This window comes from Spea bombifrons, chromosome 4 (assembly GCF_027358695.1).
Source record: "Spea bombifrons isolate aSpeBom1 chromosome 4, aSpeBom1.2.pri, whole genome shotgun sequence".
Classification (NCBI taxonomy): Eukaryota; Metazoa; Chordata; class Amphibia; order Anura; family Pelobatidae; genus Spea; species Spea bombifrons.
The window spans coordinates 79683695-79707051 of record NC_071090.1 but is presented as its reverse complement, the minus strand read 5'-3'; the positions used below and the strand labels follow the sequence as shown (position 1 = coordinate 79707051).

The following is a 23357-nucleotide window of genomic DNA, read 5'->3' as shown; positions in this document are numbered from 1 at the left end:
TAAACAGTAAGTATAGGATCACATCACAGTTTGAGCTTTCATTCCAGAAGGTTTAAAACAGTTTATTATTATCTTTCCCTTTCTGCTTCTTTACGTTTACAAACAACTGCATTTTATCAGCGGCAGGTAAAATGTATGAAGTGTTAGTCTTGGGAACGGTTTTATTTTGTATTATTTCCGCTGTGTGGATTTGTTTTTAATGGTTCAGTAGCTGTGATAACTCCTGTTTACATGGCACATAGCTATTCGTTTGATTCTTGGTACTTGTTACAATAAAACATTACAGTTTGTTTCACAAGTTTGACCAGAGAGGAAAAAACTGAGATCTAAGTCTTTTAAGATTTGTGACTGAAGTTAATAGAAGTCACCGTGGACGGGCACCACCTCAAGTCTTAGCATTAAACAGAAATTCTGGCGTTTATTTGCAGGTGATCGGATGACACGGCCATCTGCTTTTTATTTGTAGGCATTTCTTATTGCATCTAAAAGGCCTTCTCTTTTTTTCACTGGTTTGGCCGGCTACTTCCTCGCATCTGGAGGTAATGAAATGTAGCTCTTTTGATGTGAAGAATCGTAGTTGGCATAATATCACTGCTATATTTTTTTTTATTATTCTTCATATTATTATTTTTTTTTAGTAACTAGTTGTTTCGTTTTCTTTATTTTTGCACAAGTGTAGTAAAATACAATGTTCTTACGCACTTCTACCTAAATCCATTTTGTTTTAATTTTATTTAAATCTTGGATGACTGATTCCAAATGCTAAATATACATTTTGTTCAGTTTTTTGTTTTCTTTCAGAAATCGGCTTTGTGCATTAAATTCTGCACTGTTTTTATTCTTTACATCCTCATTTGAATACGTAGCCGTATATACAGAATAAAACACTATTTTCAATAGAACACAGCACGTTTGTAATGTAAAAGTATCTATTTGTATGGTAGTCTTGCGTAGTAAAGTCTAATTAAATTTGAGCATGCTTTTTGGAGTGCCGAGTTCTCTGCGTTTGACTTTATGACTAATAATGTCAAGTCGCTAGGAGTAACGCTTGGCTTTATGTACCAATAGCAGTATCTTTATGGCACGCTGTAAAGATATATTCCAGGAACATGCCATATGTGATTCCCATTAATCGCTTTATCTGTGCGCTGCTCCTGCAGGTGTTTCGCCTCATTTTATGGCTATCCTTGGTTTGTGACAGTGATAGATTAACGCGGCATTTTCTGCAGCCCGGAGTCAGTCTGACAATTAGATTTCTTATAGAAATTAAATTGTGTTGTAGGTTTCAGGTGAAATTAGAATGTGCTAAAATGTAATTGATCGCATTTCCTTTTCTTGTGTATAGTTCTATAACCGTCATAGGTTTTAGTGCATTCGTAGTACAATGACGGCAGAGCTGTTATCGGTTCGCGTGTGTCCGGCCTGTCGCTTCTTCAATGGACGTGTCGGCTCGCCCAGTAGGTAACGCACTTGAGTCGTTGCTGTCTTGAAGATGTTTGAAGTGTGATCTCCGGACATCCACAACGTCCACGACCAGATGTTACCGTGTATAGGAGGTGTACGCCGAGCTGGCACACCTAGAACAAGTAGACACATTAACACCTCTGGATTGTAAGCTTGCGAGCAGGGCCGTCTTTACCAAATGTGTCCGTTTGTCTTAGTCTGTCACTGCTAGTTTTGTCATGTAAGCAGTTATGTGTAAATTAGCGTTATATAAAATAATGTATCTGGTTCCAAAATTTAGTCTCTGTCCTCATATGTACCTAGAGAGTCTTTGTACTATTGGGAGATTTTGTGAGTAATCCGTATTTTAGGGTACCTTTTATGATTGGTAGATCGCCTAATCAGCATTCAATGGAACTGGTATTAAAGTGACATCGTTGCCAGTGCTGTACCGTTATTAGAAATAAATAGTTTAAAGGGAGGAGAAGATAATACGTACCATTATCCTGTTTTTGTAAAAGACGTTAACGACTCGTTCTCATTTATCATTTTTTTGGGACTCTTAATTGTCATGTGACACAGGGTGATAGGTCATGTGACACGAGCAGACAGTGATAGGTTGTTGCTAATAAAACTGAAAAGGTCTTTCTGGGTATATAACTGTTGTATTCCTATGATTTAAACCTTCTGATGCAAGAATGAAATCTGCTATTACTTTACTCAAGGATTTGAGTGGAACCGCATCATGCGTATGTGTCGTAAAGCGTCTATTACATACTAATGCCTGTCCTCTAATACTCATCTGCGTGTTCCAGCGCCAGTATTTCTTAAATGCTTTGTTGTAATTGCGCCGGTGGAAGCTCCTGACACCGTAGGAATGGAAGCCGTTCTGCGCGCTCCGAAGCCCATTAGCTTATTTATAAACACATTCCTTGCTATGAGGGCTGATACATAAAACATTTACGTTTGCAGCTTTCAGTAAATGTAAATGTTTGATGTATCGGCCCTCGATGCAGATGTTCGGTGTAGGTGGGGTGTTTGATGGCTTGTTTACTTGACTCTGGTTTTCAGGATTTTTCTGGATGTTGGCCACTTGCCAACTCTCAATGTTCGTAAAGTGCTTATCTGTATGAGCGGGTCACTGATGGAAATGGCAAAACCAAACCCCGTGCCTGGGATTTTTTTATTCAAAGATCATCTAATCTGAGAAACTTCCAGACATGGATTGTGGTTTACGGCGGGGGTTGGAGGAGGTGGTAGACAATTGTTTGTCTATACTATCCGAACGTACGCACACAAACTCACTGGTGCTGTCTATGTTTAATCGCCACTGAACGTGCATTTATATACAGCGGATGCCTAATCTGCTTTATTTCATCTGCCGCCGTCAGGATGACATCTAATGAGTTTGAAATGCAGGAAACGGTTCAATTGTGTTGTGTATGAGTAGAATATAGGGTAATAAACATTCTTTGTTTACTTTCAGGTCTATGCACCTTCTCCAAATTCAGATGACTTTAACCGGGAATCTCCAAGTTACCCATCTCCCAAACCACCAAGCAGTATGTTTGCGAGCACTTTCTTTCTCCAAGGTATGTCTTACAAGGGGGGGGTTACACATGTAGGGCAGAAAACCGTTCCTTTACGATTTGATAAATGTGGAGGTTACATGAAAGATCTGATTATGGAATTTTGGCACTGGTTATTTTAGATTTTAGGAAGAAATCATGTGTAATTGTCCTATCTCTGGAAAATATATGTTACATACATGTAATCATGTGCACAGTAACACAAGTAGCCTGTTCTATTCTCTCCATGATTTAAGATACAAAAGTATGAGTTACAACTGTCTGTTGTAGGAGATGAACTTCAACAGCTCATGTCTTGGTGGCTCTGCAGAGTTCCAATTGTGGCATGCGGTTTCGGACTATCCGGACATACACACAGAGGATATATAGACTCTGTAAAGATAATAGTTTTTAACGATTTTTATCAATGCATTATGGGTTAAACTTTACTTTCAGATGGGAGCCATAATTCATCAGAGCTGTGGAATTCCACTAATGGGATCAGCCAGCCCGGATACGGCGGGATGTTGGGCAGCTCATCATCACACATGTCACAGTCAAGTAGCTATGGCAGCCTACATGACCGCTTGGTAAGAGTGGGAGTTCTTATTTCAAATTGTCTTTAAGTGCAGTTTACAAGTGCCCTCCTGAGACGTGGGACCAGTTGAGTTGAAATTTGTTAGGCTTGCATTTTGTATAAAGTTATTTAAGGTTGTGTTCTTCTTCTTCGCCCTTCACTTTTTGTCATTACCCCTCATCTGAAACGCAATATACTATCATAAGAATCTGTTAAGAATCACTTAGCACAAAGTTGTAAACCAACCTTCCAATAAGTGTGTGTTTTTTTTCATTCTTTCTAGAATTACCCACCACATCCAGTGTCACCAACTGATATAAATGCCAGTCTTCCTCCAATGTCCAGCTTCCATAGGGGGGGCAGCACCAGCTCTTCATATGTGGCTGCTTCTCACACACCCCCTGTAAATGGATCAGACAATCTACTGGGTAAGTCTTATTCCTAAATCGGGGAATGCCGTTTAGCTATCACTTTGCTTTAAAAGAGGTTGTTTGTAAAATTTGAAACAAACCAATTTATAATGAGGCAGATAAATAAATATTGCACAACCACCACACCTTAATGCAAATTTCACATTGTAGCTGATAACAGCTAATGCCTTCTTTTAAAATTGAGCTAACCTTAATAAAGCTTTTATGTAATGTTTTGGGGAATTCAGTGTTCTTACTGACTTCTATGTTTAGAATGCTTGCACATTTAATAAGTTATGTTTTTCCCTTTTTGATAATGTTTTTAGGTGCAGGAAATCGAGTTAACGCAGCTGGGGCTTCACAAACAGGGGACGCACTTGGAAAAGCTCTGGCTTCTGTAAGTACCCCTCTTCACTGTATAGACGAGCCGGAAACGATTGACTCATCACCCAGCCTTGGTTAATACGGGTATTTGTGTACAGTGGCCTATAATAACTGTTTATCCCCCTAAGGTTATTTTAAATGGGAATGTAGACTTCTAGCGGTATGATAATAATGCTGATGCGTGGTCAGGGTTTGATAATTCCAAAATATTCTAAAGGAAACAGCTGCCTCTCCCACTGGAATGTAAGTTGGAAGTTGTGAAGAGTAACATTCATTCATAAGATTTAAAGTTTGTCGTGCCATGCATTTTAGCATTGAGTCAGGGAGACTTTTTATTTTACGATCATGAAAGTATCTACATGTAGGTTTTTTTTCTGTACACGCAAACCATGTAAAATACTGAGTCTTCAGTAGCATCCTCCGGCTTTTCAAGTGTTACACGATGTCCTACTGATGGATACATGCTTGGCTGATCTATTTCCCTAAAGCATCAACATACGCGGAAGTCATTTAATAGAGATCTTATATGCCTGTATATATGCATATGTTTCATGGCAGCGTTTCAGTAAAGCCAGCAAAGAGTTGTTCTGTCCCTACAGAATTAGAGATGCTGCTGTGCGTGTCCCTGAGTTTACAGTATTGTTTACATGTACTTGGCATGTGATGAATGGGGCCCTTATGTGTATATCGTTCAGTTTGCGTGAAACAGAGAGTTTTTTAGAAACCGTCTCAAATCGCGTCCAATGGAGCCGAAGCATAGCGGTTTAATCCGTGCGCTGGGTGGGCTTTGGTTGTCATGGCGACTTGCTTCTGTCATCCTGTGTTTGGCAGGAGCAGTCAGGTCGTTCCATAAATCACTGCTGTCATTTCCAATGGAGATGCATTCCATCTGCTCTGTGACTACATGCCATAGTCTGCACACTTTGCATCTTTTCCTTCCGTTCATCCTCGCATCCTCCTACTCGGTTGCCTTTTTTTTGTTTGTTTTTTTATTTTCTTTTAATTTTTTTTCCTTTTTGAATTTTTTTATTTGTTTTGTAGATTTACGGTACAGTTAGGAAGCTCCTGCTCCGTATATTTCAGAAAAAAAAAACTCTTCAACTGTATTCAAATGAAGCGTTAGGCAAACGCGTAGCTGTAAATAAAAATACGGCAATCGAAATATCTTTGTCTGTCTTAGGCAGCGCTTATTGTAAAACTGCTGCTCAATGCAAATTTCATAAAGGCCTTTCATGTGTAAAGGATCAGAAGATGGAGCGTTTGTTCTTCAGTTTAGGTATTAAAGAGCATACAGCATACTATGTGATTAAACATGTAAGGCCAGATAATACATTTGCAAAGGTTCTTTTATTTTAGGTTTAAGCCTGGATAATTGTGGTCTTAATCTCAGGGTAGCCAAGAAAGAGAATTGTACATGAAAGTATTTACACAAAGTTCCCAAAGCCCCGTGGATTATGCATTAGTTTGGATAATGAACTAGTGTAGATGGAAAAGAAAGAGAAAATCTGGGTATTTGTGCCATTTCTAATGTGTTTCCCTGAACGGTTGCCAAATAATAACCCTTTAAGATTGTGCCCGCGGAGGGTTATATGAAGGAAGGAACATCTGGTTTATTTCATTGCCTGATGCCAAATCAAAACATCCAGGCTTTCATTTTGAAAAGATCAAATAGGAGTGCTATTTAACTTTGATTATATGAGACGTCTTTACGATAACGTGCGTTATGAACCCCGTACAATGATTCCGTGTCGTCTGCTTCATGGAGAAGCCGCTGGGTTTCGTGCACAAAAGGAAATGAAAATTCAGGGAAGTTGACTTAAAATGCAATTCATGAATTAAGTTTCTTTGTAGCTCCGAGACTCAATAATATTAGCATGACAAAGCTTAACTGAAATGTACACCGTGGTGTTTAAAATATTGGCCTAACAGCTCCATGGTCTGGCTCTGTTGGCTGTCCATTGTGTGGCTTTTGTCCGCGTCCCTTTTCATTGTGTTTGGGCATATTGGCCCCCCGCTGACAGGAATGGGCCGCGGCTCGCCGTGGGAGGAGGCTGGTTTTGTTCCTTTAAAATGAGGCGTGTTGCCATTAGACCCAGCAGAAGGTGTGGGAATTATTCATATTAGCCATTTACTGCTGGAAGCGCTGAATGCGGACGTACTTTTGTGCCGACTGTACACGTATGTTTATTGATGCACATGCAGATCATGTAATGTCAGAGGGAAGATTATCACTGTCGCTGGAATTGATTAAGGAGCGCTTTAAACCCCTCGCTATGCAAATGCATTAAAGTGATGACTCTTTTCTTACCATAAACACTGGAAAAACACTGTCCAAAATACTTCAGGCCGCTTAGGAAATTGTTGGAGCTTCTGCTGTCTTTGAGGTTCTGAGTGGAGCCTAGTGACCAGACGGAAAAGACGCATTAACCTGGCACTGCAATTTATTAACGTTTTTAGTTACAACCTACAAAGTGCCACAATCTCTTCCCTAGTTAATCATTATTTATTGTTTTATGTAGCGCCATCATATTCCGTGGCGCTGTACAATGGGTAAACGGGACATAACAAGTAGTATATAACATAACAATTCAATTTACAGAAACAAGACGTAAGGAGGACTCTGCTCAGACGAGCTTACATTCTAGTTAATAACACATCTGAATCATTATTTAAACTATTACATTTAATTATCCGTAAACCCTTAAAAGGGGGATTAGACCCAGAAAATAAGTTTTTCTCTGAATGTGTGACTGGTGTGATAGTTGCAGGCTTCATTCAGTGCAGCTCATACTCTCCCTACTTCTGTAAGAAGTTTAACCGTTTATACAAAGCTTGACATGTACGGTTAACACTAGATATTAGGGTTCAGAATTCTTTGTCATAATAACAGGCATTTAGTAACGCCCTATGACAAGGATGGATTCATTCCTACAGAAAATGATTTGACTGCTTAACACTTTGGTGTGCTGCTTGTACATTGAAATGATCAACAATTAACTCCTGCTTCTCTGCTTTATTGTAGATTTATTCTCCAGACCACACCAGCAGTAGTTTCCCATCAAATCCTTCAACCCCTGTTGGATCGCCGTCACCTCTACCAGGTACACTCGAATTAACTTTCTGGTGCTTTTTTCTAAGTAAGCATTGAGGCTGTCTAGTAAATAAATGATGGAGACGCCTTAGCTTATTTATAGTAAAGTTCTTGTAGAGCTTGATCTTATTCTAAATACTGTATCATATATGTCTAGTCCTGAATACCTGATTTGTATGTTGGAAATCAGTCGTTTTGCACGGTTACTTGTTGCTGCTTTCCAAAGAGATAACTGTACTAGCGACTGATCTCCTCCGCTATAGCAGCTAATAAAGAAGCTGCTCTCAACCCCTGTATGAAAGTGATCTGGTGTGTGAAGAATGAGCTGTGGTGGACAGCCTACCCCGACCCTCCTATTTCAGCTGTTTAGCGAAATCCTAGCAGCTGCTCTTCACCGGCACTGAAAGCTCCATTGACATTTTTTTCTTTTTTAATAAGACACGTTAATGTAAGAGGATCCATTTTAATTCGATACAATGTATTATTTTCATCACTTGCCTTCATTTAGCAGTATTTATTTTAAATTTTAAACAGCTTCTGGCATGTAATTGAAACCACTGTCCGATTATTATATTCTCTTTCAATTGCTGTCAGCATTTTTGAACAGAGGGGCACATATCTTTGAGGCTCTGTTAGATTATTGATGGAATACAGTGGAAACCATGGATTTTATTCGGTCTGATCCGTGATAGTGTGGGCACGTCAGTGGGCTTTTGCTATTAAGTCACTGTTGATTATTAAATTGTTAATTATTATTATAATCCATTTAGATGTTAAAAAACATCAATATGTGATTCATTAATAATTATGTAGTGCTAATTGCTATATAAAAAATTGGTGTTTTGGCCATAATATACCAAGGCTGAGGTTAAACTGTTTAATTTACTGGTTTGTAGTTGGCTGTATATTCAGATTAGTTTTCAAGTTTCCGTTAAGTAGTGTTCATGTGCTATTAACCCTAGCATCACGTTTTTCAACAGCCAGGGGACAAAAGCATCCAAAAACATATCTCAAGTATACAAAAGCAGAACAGAGACTTTCTGCCTAAAGTGCGCAAAGTAGAGTGATATGTGACAACAGCTGATAAAACACCAGCCATCCGTGAGCATCTGAATCAACAGACGGGGTGACAAAGGCAGTCGTTGTACATGGCAGGGAAATACATTGAGAATTGGCCTCCTTTCCATTGCCCAAACGCCCAATGGGCGCTGTACGTCTGCGTAAACATGTAACAAATTGTCAGGGTTTCAATCAATATGTTTGACAAAGTCCATGAGCGAAATGTAGCTTTCCGAGAACAAGGGCCTCAAGATCCTTCTTAAACTGCATTTAGTGCGCTGGAGCCATATCACGTTTCACAAACATGCTCTCCTCTTATTTGAAATGCTTTTCGCTTGTGGATTAGTAATAAACCTATCCCTCCCCACGCCAGACACAGTTGTGATTGAAGAAACATACCCATAGGGTTTTTTTTTTCTTTGATGTGCTTTTCTGGTTTTCTGTGCTATCTCCATAATTTATTAATGTTATCACTGCATTATTCAGCTGGTGACGTTATATGAAAAGTGGGTCCTAAACGCATGAATCATGTATGTCGCGAGGGCATTGTTTTTGTTCAGTTTATGAAACCCGTTGTTCTACCATTAAAATAGTTAGATGGCTTGTGCGTTATTCCTGCAATGCATCAATGACATGTAAATGTCTGGATTATAGACTCGGATCAAAACTGTGCAAACTGCAAGTTCTGTTCTGACTTTTATAGCCCAAATTGGATTTTAATACGTTGCTTTAAATCGTGCTTCCACAGTTAATTTGTATAAAACCAGTGGAATCCATCATGATAAAACCAGTAAATTATGTGATATTCAATCTTTTTTTGTATTCATTTTTTATTATTTCTCCTTTTGTCTAACTGTGTATTAAAATGTTTTAATTTTTTGCCAGGTGCTAACCAGTGGTCGAGACAAGGTGGGCAGACACCGTCATCTCCAAGCTATGAGAACTCCCTCCACTCCCTGGTAAGAGGAAACACAATGTTTTTAAAGTTCTTGCATTTTTCATAACTGTCCACTCGTTGAAGAAATCAGCCGTATGATGTTACAGACAAATTCCATGCAAGCAAATGGTCTGGTTTCACGGAACAATATAAAACATATAGGGTGTGTCTGTCACCATCTGTTACTTGGGCGCCCGGGCTGTGTTTAAGAGACAGCTGCTGCTAAATTGCTGTTATGGGAGACCAGTAGCCTTCCATAAACCCAAAGCTCATTTCCACTGCCAGCTCATACTTCTGAAAGAGTGAGAGTTAATAAAATGAATTTAACATGCTTAAAGTGACTTAAAAAAAGAAGACTTACAGTCTCTAGCATCTGTCTTTCAATATGTATGCAAAAAACTTCACCGATCTTCAAATCTCTAATAGAAGTTGCTACTTGGCCGAGATTCACATCTTAAACCACCCCACGTCACTCGAGCTGGTTTGCAATTTCTTCCGTGAAACTGACCATTTGTAAATGTATACATCCTAATTGTTCATACAAAACACCCTTTTTTTTGTTTTGTGCCCCTAAGCGTGTTCTCTCCTGCATACATGCGAGGAAGATACATTTTCTGGCATCTGTATGTGCAGCCCACACATCCTTTATTATAGCTTTCTTGTAGAATATTCCTAACGTGTCAGCTTTTTTCTATATTACACACTGTGTATGTTTTCAAGGTTGTTAAATATTAGTGGAGTTAGCATGTGTGTGCGTGCGCGTGTGTATTTCTATATACTTACACGTTCATTTACGCTATGTACGTAAGAACCCCCCAAAATTCAATACAAAATGGCCAGCATCACACATTTAACAGAGGGAATGTGGCAAGGCTCGTTACAGTTTTTGGTGTTCTTCCTTCTGATTCTGCACACTATCTGCTTGTCTTCTCTCAATGGGTGCCAAACGCTCTTTGCTGTAAGACGTTACGGTCCTTTAAACCTTAACACTGGTCTTATCTGTGCGATCGGTCTCCTGCAGTAACCTGACTAACGTTCCCCGCCGCCGTGCATGTCAGCTGTCTTTTCGTTTCCTCTTTAATTAGTCTTAACCTTTGCCTTGCTTCTTGTTATGTCTTGACTTTGCCAGAAAAATCGAGTTGAGCAGCAGCTACACGAGCATTTGCAAGATGCTATGTCCTTCTTAAAGGATGTCTGCGAGGTAGTAGTATTTCTCTTTAGACGGTGCCTCTTTGTGTGTGCATGTGTTTAAATGTAACGTATCTCCGTGTTAACCATTTAAATACCAGTGGTATGTGCGATGCAGCTGCTCACAGAAAGCATTAAAAGTAAACGTGAAATCTGTTTCCCTCCCCCATACTATACCTGTTGGGGAAAACAAAATGTTTAGTTTTTTTTCTTATTTACCAATTTACCAATCTTATTTACCAAATACGTAATGAAAAAAAACAATGGCCAAATTAGCGGACATGTGTGCCACAACCCGCAGTGTTTAACATGGGAATAACGCAGACCGTATTTAAATTTATAGACTGTGAAAAGAAATGATTATCACAAAAGCCCGGTTCTCACCTGGGTCCCCAGCTGGCGTCTTTTAAATGATGTGGAAATATCTGGTTGCTGGAAGTATCTTTCTGAATTTTCTCAGCATATGCTAAAGTCAGGGTAATTGCGTGTTTTATTAGCACCTGTTACATGCGACGAAAGCCTACAAATGAAAAGGTGCATGTGTTTAAACACGGAGCGGGATGGAAAGGAAGGGAATACTTCCAGCCAGTGCCACCGTCCAGTAGTTTGCCCGCTTTTACTCCCTTTTCACTTACCGTGGCTGAAAATTGGATCTTCATTAACCCTTTACTGCTCCCTCTAACATACCCAGGGCTATAACAGGATTCGTGGATTTCAGTATCTTGCCGTGTAGGAAAGTTAATTTCATGTTTGTAATTTAAGAAGCAGCTTAAAATTCTAACCAAGCGCTGGATTGCTTTGCAGCAGTCGCGAATGGAAGACCGCTTGGATAGACTCGATGATGCCATCCATGTTCTGCGGAATCACGCGGTGGGCCCCTCCACAAGCATGTCTGCCGATATACACAGTTTACTCGGAGCAGCCCACAACGGACCCATCGGCAGCCTGACCTCAAACTACGGAACAGCTGGACTCGTAGCAAACAGTCGACAGTCTTCAATGGTAGGTCGAAATTCTCTCGCACAACGTGCAATGGCGTTCTTTCCGGCATGAGCCATAAAGGGTTAATAATGTCTTGGGAATCTAAGCAATGGCAATAGCCTGGCTTCACGACTACGTCCACGAAAGGGCTGAACCCTAATCTTTTTTTGGCAGACAAACAAAATTAAGGTAGGACACCTGCTACTAATTTCAAATTTGAGGTACAGCATTTAGTAAGGAGTGAAGAAAATGAATAACTCGCACACGGTGACCTTGTCAGTGGCCCATAAAATCCTGCTGTGCCGAAAGCAGAGACTTTCTGCCGAGGATATTTTAGCTTATACATGCATTTTTTCCAGATGTGTAATAATTGGCAGAACATTTTTTTTTCTCCTTGAAATATTGCGCAGAGAGATTGAATAGGAAAAGCAGTCAAGAGGGACTGAATTTCAAGCGTTCTGGTCTGGAAAAGCTGTTTATTGTAAATTGGAACTAGACTTCAATAGCAGATGCTGGCAGAGTGCAGCCTGAATGTGAATGTTAGTCTGAACAGGCCTAAAAATTTTAACTCTTGCCCCCCTTCCTCCCCATGTCTACCCCCCCCCCCACACAACAACAAAAAAATGAATGGAGTTTGAGCACAGCTGTAGTGGAAGTAACACTGGAGAGGAAACAATTTCTAGATTAATCCCAAAGTAGTGTCAAATAATCCATTCCGTCTGTGTTAAAGGCATGGGAACCATGTAAGGAATGGCGGGGAGATGGAGGATATCATTGGGAAAAAATATATATATGCATTCTTGTGACACTGTTACAAATGTAGACTTTGGGCTTTTTTAATGGTGTTTTAATGCGTGTTGAAGAGCTATCCAGTATCATGATGAAGTGGCGGTGCTGAGGGTTGCATTGAATCCTGAACTCCGTGGTTCACCCCCTCCCTCTCTCTTAAGACGTTTTATTGTCACTGACACCCCTATTATAGAAGAATATTAAATTACTCTCTTGGTAACCCTTACCCTGTGAGTGCTTTAATATGCATTCGTCCCAAAAAATGATTGACAGTTCGAGCAGCCAATCAGTGGTAGGAAAGTGCTTCAGTTGAAATCAATAGGTAGACTTTATACATGCGCATGGTGGTCTAAACCCCTCGATGCAGCGTTCAGCGAGCCAGTGGTGACTCTGACTGGTGTGAGACTGACTGGTATCTACGTCCACCCGCTCCGCTTAGTTCTCCTGTAATGCAGACACAACAGTATTACACATTCTTATGGTTTTCCATCCTTTGGTTGCTCAGAAGGCATTTTTAGAAAAACATTACATGTCATTATAGGCTGCTCTTTTCTTAAGGTCGTGTTACAACAATGTTTTCGTTACCGATGAAGTTTCTTCCAATTTCCTGTGCGTGTACCAGATGGAATTAACTCATAACTTTGGTATTAATTAACTAGCCCTCGCTTAAGCGGACGGACAATTATTGTCTTTCCGAGCACCATCGGCATCCAGAGAGTTCCTGTCCGCAGCTTATTGTCCTTTTCCCTGACGTGTTCTTTTTGTCTGTTTGCTATTGGGAGCAGCATACGTTTCCTAATTGCAAACACCGCTTTCTTTGCAGAAAATATTAGGTACATAAAATATTACTACGCTGTATTTATATGCCGTATGTTTCAAACCAGTTGGTTTGAATTAAATGCAGTAAACTTTAGTGTAAAATAAAGCTAATTATAGAATAAAAGTAATGTATTTTTTGAAATGCCCTAAATAGTGATATTTTTATTTCTGGCAGACGCATTTTATACTAGACTTTTGAGTTTAATACGTAAATTAAATTTACCAAGTAGATGAACTTGGCAGAGGATGCCTGGAAATAAGACGCACTCAGCAATGTACATGTGATTAGTATAAGTACTATTTAATGTTTTTACACAGGTTATGAAATAGACCAATTATTATTTATGCGTCATGTTCTCTCCGTGATTGCTTGAGTAAAAGTGGCCGTACCGAGCAAGAAATAGTTATATATTTCGAAGGAATCTGTTACTGCTTTTAGAAAGTTTATTTATCAAAACTGCTTGTGTGTTTTAGGCTTATTTCATTAAAAGTTGACTTTATGGAACCCGAGATTGGCAGCAGCTTATGGCTGAGGCAATGCGATTTAATAAATGTCCTGTCCCACATCTCACCCCTCCTGACCCCCACTTCGGGGAGGAATAATCATACCCTGCCCCATTGTATATGTGTTGGGTGGGTTTTGTGTGAGTGCGCATTTCTTATATTAATCTGCAAGCCTTCATTTAGTATAGAGAGCTATGAAATGTAGCAACGTGCGTTCCACGTAAGGTTTTGGCCGAACTGTTCGATCCGTTAGAAGAAAGCAGATAGCGGCGGGCCCCTGGTGAAAGTTCAAAGGCCGGTGTAGTGTCACTCGTAGTCTTCTCTGTAATCATTGAAATGTAGACAAGCGTGCGGCAGCGTGTCAGCTGTATGCTAATGAGCCGCACAATTAAAGCGCCATCCTATCTGGCCACGCTGAGAAGGCCACTCCGAGGAGACAAAGGACTGTTTGTACACCTGTTATGTGTGAACATTGCCGTCCTAATGGCTTTAACACTTCGGGGATTGCAGAGCCTTACAATTCATGGCTGTGTGGTGCTTCGCAAGCCTCTTGGCAGCGATGGCGTTGAAAGACGAGAACAAAGCCGCCGGCTTAGCGCAAGTTAAAAAGGACAGCGGTGGCCGTGAAAGTTACATTCTTCAGGAAACATACAAGAAACATTCGCAAATGGAATCCGGTTACAGATAGGGAGAAAGGAAGTTCTGATAATTTGATTAAGCTTGAATTGCATGCTCCTGAGAGCGGTGACGCAATGGGAAGATTTAGTTAACCATGTAAATAAAGTGAACTCCACAGAAAGGTCATCGCTTTTATAGACATGTGTTTTAATATCAGAAACACGAGCTTTTGATTCACATTCCATTTCCACGGAAATAATTGGTATTTGGCGGTTTTGTCTTCGCTCTTCCAAAACAAAGATCCGCGCGTTATATTGTTGGACCAAACACGGAAGTAAAGTAGGGTAGCACTAATAAATAGTTATTACCGTTCAATTTTGTGGGGTTTCAGGCACACCTATAAAAGCTTAATTGCCCTTAAACCTTCCGTACAATTTCAGGAGCATGCCTTCTAAGATCAATTATTTCTATCAAATATTTTAATCATGATCAACATCATGAGCAAGATGTCATTTTATTTATTCATTTACTGCCAGAGTTTTGTTTTTTAAGCCGTTTTACGGAATCCAAGGAAGCTCCTTAGGTAAAGTGTAACCATTTTAGTGAAATAATTAAAGGGCCCGAGGATCTGCGTGTGTTTGTGACGTGAAGGAGCATGTGTGCGGAGGCAATAATAATCTGACCCAAGATGAGAGGTTAAGAGTCTGGAATTGACACCGCACTTCCACCAACTACAATACTGAATGACATGTGAAATTTATTAAACCTGTCCAGTGGTCATTTAGTTAAACAAATATATATAATATATTCCAAGAGAATGCTGCTTTTACCAATTTCTCCTGGATCTTTTCTCATTTCCAAAATCATACATTTTACATACACACACATTACAAAACCCACCTAGTGTGTGTGTAACAAGAGTATGTTAAAAAGCCTCTTCTCAGAATCTGCATGATTATTCCTCCCCTTTAAGTTACAGTGGGGTGAGAAGAAGACAGTGCCCCTTAGTTATCACCCGTTTCCTCCACTAAGGTCCAGAGCGTCGGGCCTGGAGCAGCACCTTCTGCGCATCTCGTTCCTATAGTGTTCCTCCTCCATTAAGTGTGAAGCGATCCACAGGACCATTCCTGGGCTGGTTAGTCCATAATTAATTCCTCCCTATTGAGCTGGCCGTTTCTCATCTTTTATCTAAATATCGCAAATTAGTTGAATCTGTGCTACAGATTTAGAGCTTTGTCTTTCCGTACCTAAGTGTTACTTGTTCAAGGATACAATTCTTGGAGGAAATACGCCCTCATGTGCTCCTTAATATTCACACGGAACATTGTCTTTGTTTATATGGTCATCTTTTTGTTTCATTTAGTTTAAGATTTTTTTTATTTTAAATCGGTTTGACTACATGTGATGTAAAATCTATATTCTTACTCGGCTATTCCTGTCAGTGTGTCAGAGCTTTTTCGATTACTGGCGGTCTCTGATTTGTACAAATCCACCCAAGGCTTGAAGGCATAACACGCAGCATTAACGCTCAACGCTGCAATCCAAGAATCGATTGAAGAGGTGCTGCTCCGTGTGTACTGTTCAAACGGCCGTTTGGGCAAAACCTATAATTACCAGCTGCAACACTAATATCAGGAATATCTCTGCCGTGTCATTTTCCTTTAAATATCACTATTAAAAAGAAAATCCTGGTTATATAGAGAGCCTCTGATGCAAAACTCACTATTCACATAGCAAAACGATCATAGTCTGTTAGCGGCATTTAAAGTGTTTAATCTGTGAAACATCTTTTTGGCGAATGAATGATTTTTTCTTCTTCATGAATGACTAACACACAGTGGATTGTTTTGCATATTTTTTTTAATTCACGGACACCTTTTGGAAATGTTTATTTGCATTTTTCATTCAATATCATTGTGTTTGCTTTGAATGATCATTAAGTGACTACAAGAAGATAAAATGTATTTTCCATGTAGATGTGAATACGTGTTGATTTTGTAATGCACTTAATCATGAACATCTTGAAAGAAAGCCATTCATTAGGAAAAATAAGACTGTTTAAAGCTGACTTCTATAGTGGTTTTGCTGAAAAGAACAGCTGTGCCACGGTCTCCGAATCCATGAACATAAATCTGCATGTTTATAATTGAAATATCTACTGAGTGAAATTATGTATGGACTAATCCTTTAATTCCAGCACGAACATATATACCTATAAACGGATTTCTGATGATGGCAAATGTTGTCCTTCCTTTTCTGTAGCTGGGAAATCACAGAGAAGAATCTGTAAGTCTGAATAGCGACCACTCTGCTCTGTCTAGCGCTGTTTCTGCTTCAAGCACAGAACTCAATCACAAAACACAAGAAAGTTACAGAGGTAAGACGGTCCGTCCCGCTGCTAGTGCAGCAAGCCTCGTCTCAAGGTTATTTTTAATGCAAACTTAAAACGTAGAAACGTAAAACTTGACCATTCAGCCCAACTTTCCTGATGTAAAGATTCAGACCTTGATTTGTCTTAGATCAAGAATACCTTTTTGCCCATTCCATGCATATTTAAATTCCTTATTTTAGACTATATATATATTTCACTACCGTATTTGCTCGATTATAAGACGACCCTGATTATAAGACGACCCCCCAAAATCTGAATATTAACTTAGGAAAAAAAGAAAAAGCCTGAATATAAGACGACCCCAAAGGAAAAAAGTTTTACCAGTAAATGTTAATTCATGTAAACTATTTTTTTTAATAAAAGCTATGATTGAGAAAAAGATTTTTTTTGTTTTTATTTCTTGTATTTTCCAACCTGTCCCCCAGTTACGCACATCTGCCCCCAGGCTTGCCACTCCAATATGGCACTGTGGCCCATGATATGCCTTTTAACCCTCTATATGCCACTGTGCCCCATGGTATGCCTTTTGACCCCCTATGTGCCTCCAGAAATGCCTTATACCCCTATATCCCATTCTGGCATTTAGGGGGTTAAAATGCATATTATGGGGCAGAGTGGCATATAGGGAGGTATAAGGCATTTCAGGAGGCAGAGTGGCATTAAGGGAGTTAAAAGGCATTGTATAGAGCACTCTGCCTCCAGAAATGCCTTATACCCCTATATGCCACTCTGCCAATTAGGGGGTTAAAAGGCATATTTTGGGGCAGAGTGGCATATAGGGAGGTATAAGGCATTTCAGGAGGCAGAGTGCTCTATTAAATGCCCCCTTAACGCCACTCCAGAAATGCCCTATGCCCATTTAACACACACACACACACACACCCTATACCCCCATTTAACTAACTAACACACACACTCTCTCTCTCTCTCCCCCCCCTCTCTCCCCCCCCTTCCCCCTCTCTCCCCCCTCTCTTACCGGTGCTTCCAGCCGGGGCAGCGGGTTGACGTCGCCTTCTGCTGCAGCCGGAAGGAGGTGTGGCTAGCAGCGGGGGTTTGTATGCGTCCGTCGCGTATACTTTCCCCGGCTGTCAGAGATCAGACTTCCCCGCACCGGTGCGGCACCGGTGCGGGGAAGTCTGATCTCTGACAGTCGGGGAAGGTGTATGCGACGGACGCAGACAACCCCCGCTGCTAGCCACACCTCCTTCCGGCTGCAGCGGACGTTGTCTACGCGGATCGCGTAGACGTCAACCCGCTGCCCCGGCAACACATCAGGAAGCACCGGTAAGTGTGTATGATGGGGGGGGGGGGTCGGGTGAGACAGGAGGATCCAGGTCCCCTGCAGCGGTGCGGGGGATCTGGATCTTAGTCTCCTAATCAGACCTCTATTTGAGGTCTGATTAGAAGACGACCCCGATTAGAAGACGAGGGGTATTTTTCAGAGCATTTGCTCTGAAAAAAACCTCGTCTTATAATCGAGCAAATACGGTATATTGGCCTCTTCCATTTCTGCTGGGAGGCTGTTCTATTTATCTACCACCCTCTAGTTTTAGATTACAAGCTTTTGTTCTACCATTTCTCGCCCTTCCTTTTGAAATGCCCCTACTTTGATTTAGCTAAATGTGTCTGTTATGAAGAAGTACCGCTCTGTGATTACCTATGACACACTTCCCTTTGCTCAATAAGCAAACTCTACATGGTCTCTCTTAAAGAGAACATTACGTTTGATTTGTGTCTAATGTATTTACCGTTATCTACAGCATTGTCTGCTGGATTGCCAGGCCAGCCTGTGATTCCAAGCCTCATAGAAGTCAAGTCTGAGCATAAAGAAAAGGACGAGAACCTACATGACGCAGCCTCCTCGGATGATATGAAATCAGACGACGAATCATCGCAGAAAGACTTAAAAAGTTCCAGAGGGAGAACAAGGTAGTTTCACTTGAATTTCACATTACAGTTAAAGGGGTTTTGGCAATTAGGAAATACTTTCCTGAGATTGTGATGTCTGCATTTTACAAATATTTTGTGGTGGAGAGTTTGATTCTGTTGATTGATTTTTCATTTTTTTTAAGCTAAAAATAACACTGAAAAGGAAAAATAACACTGAAAATGTTGTAAAATGCACAGTACAGAGACTATAGACAAAGAAACAAAACAAAGAAAATTTTCACATTTTTTACTTCACCCAAATATCACATGGGGTCTTAGAGTTGGGGTCTTATATACCTATATTTTTTCTTATTGCAGTTTAATAACTTAATTGCATAATATCCAATGGGAAGTACTTAGTGGGACTGGACAGTGCTGTCCCTTTAATGATATCCCGAAGCTTCTCAGGCAAAGCAGCGATTGTATCGAATGTGCAGGATAGTGGGGAATTGAGTAAATCCCCACGCAGGCTTGCAAACAGCTATAGATGTGCTTAGGTTGTGAAGAGGAAAGCTTTAGCAAGCTGCTGGGCTCCCTGTAGGGTTATTAAGAAGACTGCCTAACTACAAGGAAACATAATTAATACATGGTAAATTCTATTAAAAATTTAAATTAGCATTCTCAGAAGTCACCATCTGGATGGGTGTAATGTTGCCTGTGAATGTTATTATGTGTTCAGCTAAATGGTGCAGAATATGAAACACTAGTTGTAGATTTCTGATTCTAAAAGTTGCCTTCTGTAAGTTATTGAGACATTGATGAGGCTTGAAGAACAGTATATATATATGTTGTGTGTGTGTGTGTGTGTGTGTGTGTGTGTATATATATATACATATATATATATATATATATATATATATATATATATATATATTATTGTGTATATATAATGTATATTTTAGTAAAATGTGGTTGGTTACTAAAAAGAGGTTTATATTTCATGCTTATTTTAGTAGTATTAATGAAGATGAAGACTTAAATCCAGAACAGAAACTGGAGAGGGAAAGAGAAAGGAGAATGGCCAACAATGCAAGAGAACGCTTGCGTGTCAGAGACATCAACGAAGCATTTAAAGAACTTGGGCGCATGTGTCAGCTGCACCTAAAGAGCGAAAAACCTCAGACAAAACTGCTAATTCTTCACCAGGCTGTAGCAGTTATACTTAATCTAGAACAACAAGTCAGAGGTCAGTACCAGAATTACTATTAAAACATCAAAGTATTCACGCCTCCTTAAGCACTTTCCCATCCGCCATGCATATAATTGTTTTGTTTGTCTCGCGGTATTTATTTGTTAATCTATTCTTTTCAGTGGACATATGACAGGGTTTAGAAAATGCATAATTATTTATCTGAATCCTGCATACTGTTAGGGAAACTGGAATTTGCTTTATATAGACTATGGCTCATTACAGCGTAGTGTTCAGATTTTGAGAAAAAATTAAATTCTATCCCAGACTGTGAGGAAAAACTAAAATTTTACCGAGGCTGCCATCGTCGTGATATTTTGGGTGACTTTTCCTGCTCAAATACCACATTGAGCTGATTCTTTATGGCAGTGCTAATGAAGTATCTTCCTTTGTAGACTTTTATTATCTGACTGGGCGATTAAGACTAATCCTTTCTATAGTTTACTACAGGCAGCATGATAAGCAGTCTAATGGCTAACATACAACTGCCTGAAAACATTACATTATGCAGAAACTATAACTGCAGTAATGACCACGTCTTTCCACAAATGTTTCCAAATTTTCATTTTTTCCCCTGGTTTTGAATATTTTTTATGTTAGTGCATTTATCGCTAATGGTCAAAGACCTCCTGTGTTGTACCCAGTGAGAGATTGTTTCCATGATTGGATTATTATTAATCAGATGCATATCCCCGCTTGCCTGGGAAATAACGGGCGTTATAATGTTACAGGCCCCTGTGCTGAAACAGAATATGATGCTCACATACTTTCCTCTATGCACTCCACTGGGTTTTTAGTTGGAATGTAAAAAAGACATTTTGTTTTGTTATAGAAATATGAATTAGAGATGAATGTAAGTCCAGGAACGTTTTTTTCTTGCTTACATCAGCTCTTGCGTATGTTGTCTTAGTGAGTTGTACATTGCACCTGTTGCTTAAACATATAACATTCCTACCCTTTAAAGGGAAAACAAAATCTATACATGATATAAATGGCAGGTCTCTGTAGGCCATTGTAATGCTGGCATTGTGTTCCTAATCTGCAATCCAGTTTTTTCCAGAAGTTTATTAGTTGAAATATGTCCGCAAAGGCAGCACTATAGATCTCAAGAAGGACGTTTGATTTCAAGCTTTCTGTGCATTGTTAATATAAAGCATAGAACGCTATTTTAGAATGAAGGATTTTAATAATTTGGTTTGTATGTTTTACAGAGCGGAACCTCAACCCCAAAGCAGCCTGCCTTAAAAGAAGGGAAGAAGAGAAAGTTTCTGCCGTATCGGCAGAACCCCCAAACACACACCCAGGAGCTCACCCTGGGCTTACTGATACTACCAACCCTATGGGTCATATGTAAACATCAGCCAGGTAAGCCGGCTATTATTATTTACTTACGTGTTTAAGGCAGCTCATGTAGAGGGTATTCATTTTTCTGTAATATGTCCAGCTGTCGCTATAGAGTTATAGCTGATTATGAGTCAGTTTTAGCTGGAGTTACTGGAAAAACCACTTGATCCTCAACAGGCTAATAAATTCACTAACATTGCTAACCTTTATCGACATTGTGTAACATTGTAGTAAACAATTTAGTAACACATACACCTTTTTACAAAATAGCAGTATAGGACTAGTTGGCATTGTGAATTCTTTTAACCTATAATTATGTTTACATTTAAATGTGTACACTGATAAGAAGGGCAGGAGTGTAAAATTACCCTTTTCCTCTACAAGACCGGCTACAGTTGCAGAATAAAGACTAGTTTTATACTTGCAGCTGTTCTTTCATGTATTTGAGTCTCACAGCTCTCCGTCCTTGACCCCCTCTTCCAGATTTGTCACGGCCAGCATCGGTTACAAGTAGTTTTATTTGCTAAAGAATGAATTCATTTTTGGTTTCTGCCAAAAGACAGGGTGGTTTAATACAACTGATACCATGTTATTGTTAATTTTACCACTTGATTGGCCACCAGAGACCTTTCAGGTGTGTTAGGGAATATCCCTAACAGGTTGTGAAGGGCCATCCCTGACAAACTTCCCTTAAAGAATGGCTGAGCTAGCCCTGTATAATGCATAGTTCAATGTGTAAGGAGACTTTGAAGAACTCTTGTTGATTTCACTATACATTATCCAGACCCAGCCAAGCTCACTATGAGACAACTATGTTGGCCCTTCATAATTATTATTTATTGCTTCATATAGCCCCATGATATTCTGTACAATATGGTATAATGTATAGTGAAGTAACGTATAGGTTGAAACCACAACTCATGAAACACACAGGTTAGTCAATAGCAATTTAGCAAAAGCAATACTGAGTCAAATTTTGCTAAAATTATAACATAATAGCAAAATGTGGCTCAATATTTCTTTTGCAGATCATGGTTTACCAAAAAATATATCTACATCACAAAATTACACTACTTGGTTAAATACATTAAACATGTTTTTATTACCTTAGAAGACTGCAGGCATTTATTTACTACAGCTGGAAAACACATTACAATGTTAAGTGTAGTTTGCCACCCTGGCCCATGCCCTGCTCATGCATTTATAACATTCTCGCTGGACAATGTTAAATGATCCAGTAATGAAACGCATAATCTCAATAACTGTTCTCAATTCCAGGACTCCCGCACTATGAAAAGGATATATAAGGAGATGACCTGTCATCACAAGGACACAGATAACTTAAACATTGACGACACACTCCTGACAGGCTAATAAGAAAAATGAAGAGGGGGGGTAATAACTCATAACTTGAAGCAAGACACCCAAAATACAGTCTGTCGATTTAAAGCAAATGTTGAAGACCTGCATCAAGAAGTTGAAATCTACCAATCATGTGATAGAATTTCAGCCCATCGAATCGTATGAACATATCATAACCGTTTCAGTGTGTCGTTTCTGCACAATCAGACTGTCATATTTCCTCCACAAACTGTGGAAGCTGCCTTGTGCCTAAAATTAATTGACAAATGCATTGTATCTACAAATTTTATTTATTGTTAAGGAACTGTTGTAAAGGTCTACATATAAAAGGGAAAAGTTGGGCTGAACACGGTAAAGATTTCAGTTGATGCCAGCATTTGTTATAGCTGTTCACAGAGAATAAAAGCAGTGGCAACCTTTCACCCTTAGCATTCCCAGCATACCTATTAGTGTCTTAAAGAAGAGAGGGAAACATCATTCGATGTCCTTTCTATTCCTTTTGCCATATAACTAGTGTTTTCCACCTACTGGAAAATATTCCTTGGTATACCTTTTATTTTATTTGTTGTTGTTTTTTTTAAATGTTATTTCTTGTCTCTGGTAACCTGAACAGTTTCTGGTCATAGTAAACTCTCCACGCTAAGCTCCATGCTTTAAGGCATTAGCTACTGTAGAAGAGGTTGGAGACTGGAGCATTACTGTGACCTAGCAGCATCATACAAAGAGGGATCGTCCCCATATTGTTTATTAAAGGGAAACGCAATGAAACCCCA

The 23357-nt window shown here is 39.6% G+C and overlaps 1 protein-coding gene across 11 annotated transcripts in view; it reads left to right on the top strand.

Moving 5' to 3' along the window:
- The window catches only part of TCF12 (transcription factor 12), a 101398-nt gene extending 78394 nt beyond the window's left edge, over nt 1-23004 (top strand). For 5 of the 11 annotated variants that reach the window (XM_053464191.1, XM_053464193.1, XM_053464197.1 and 2 more), the window contains 13 exons: nt 2930-3035; nt 3468-3601; nt 3872-4016; nt 4325-4395; nt 7405-7483; nt 9418-9491; nt 10599-10670; nt 11462-11659; nt 16631-16745; nt 18521-18689; nt 19643-19875; nt 21090-21243; nt 22501-23004. In XM_053464191.1, coding sequence (XP_053320166.1) covers nt 2930-3035; nt 3468-3601; nt 3872-4016; nt 4325-4395; nt 7405-7483; nt 9418-9491; nt 10599-10670; nt 11462-11659; nt 16631-16745; nt 18521-18689; nt 19643-19875; nt 21090-21232 — 1539 coding nt within the window. In that variant the 3' untranslated portion in view covers nt 21233-21243; nt 22501-23004. The remainder of the gene's footprint in view (nt 1-2929; nt 3036-3467; nt 3602-3871; nt 4017-4324; nt 4396-7404; nt 7484-9417; nt 9492-10598; nt 10671-11461; nt 11660-16630; nt 16746-18520; nt 18690-19642; nt 19876-21089; nt 21244-22500) is intronic. The other 6 variants (XM_053464194.1, XM_053464200.1, XM_053464201.1 and 3 more) reach the window with 3 other exon arrangements.
- The last annotated feature ends 353 nt before the right edge of the window (nt 23005-23357 follow it).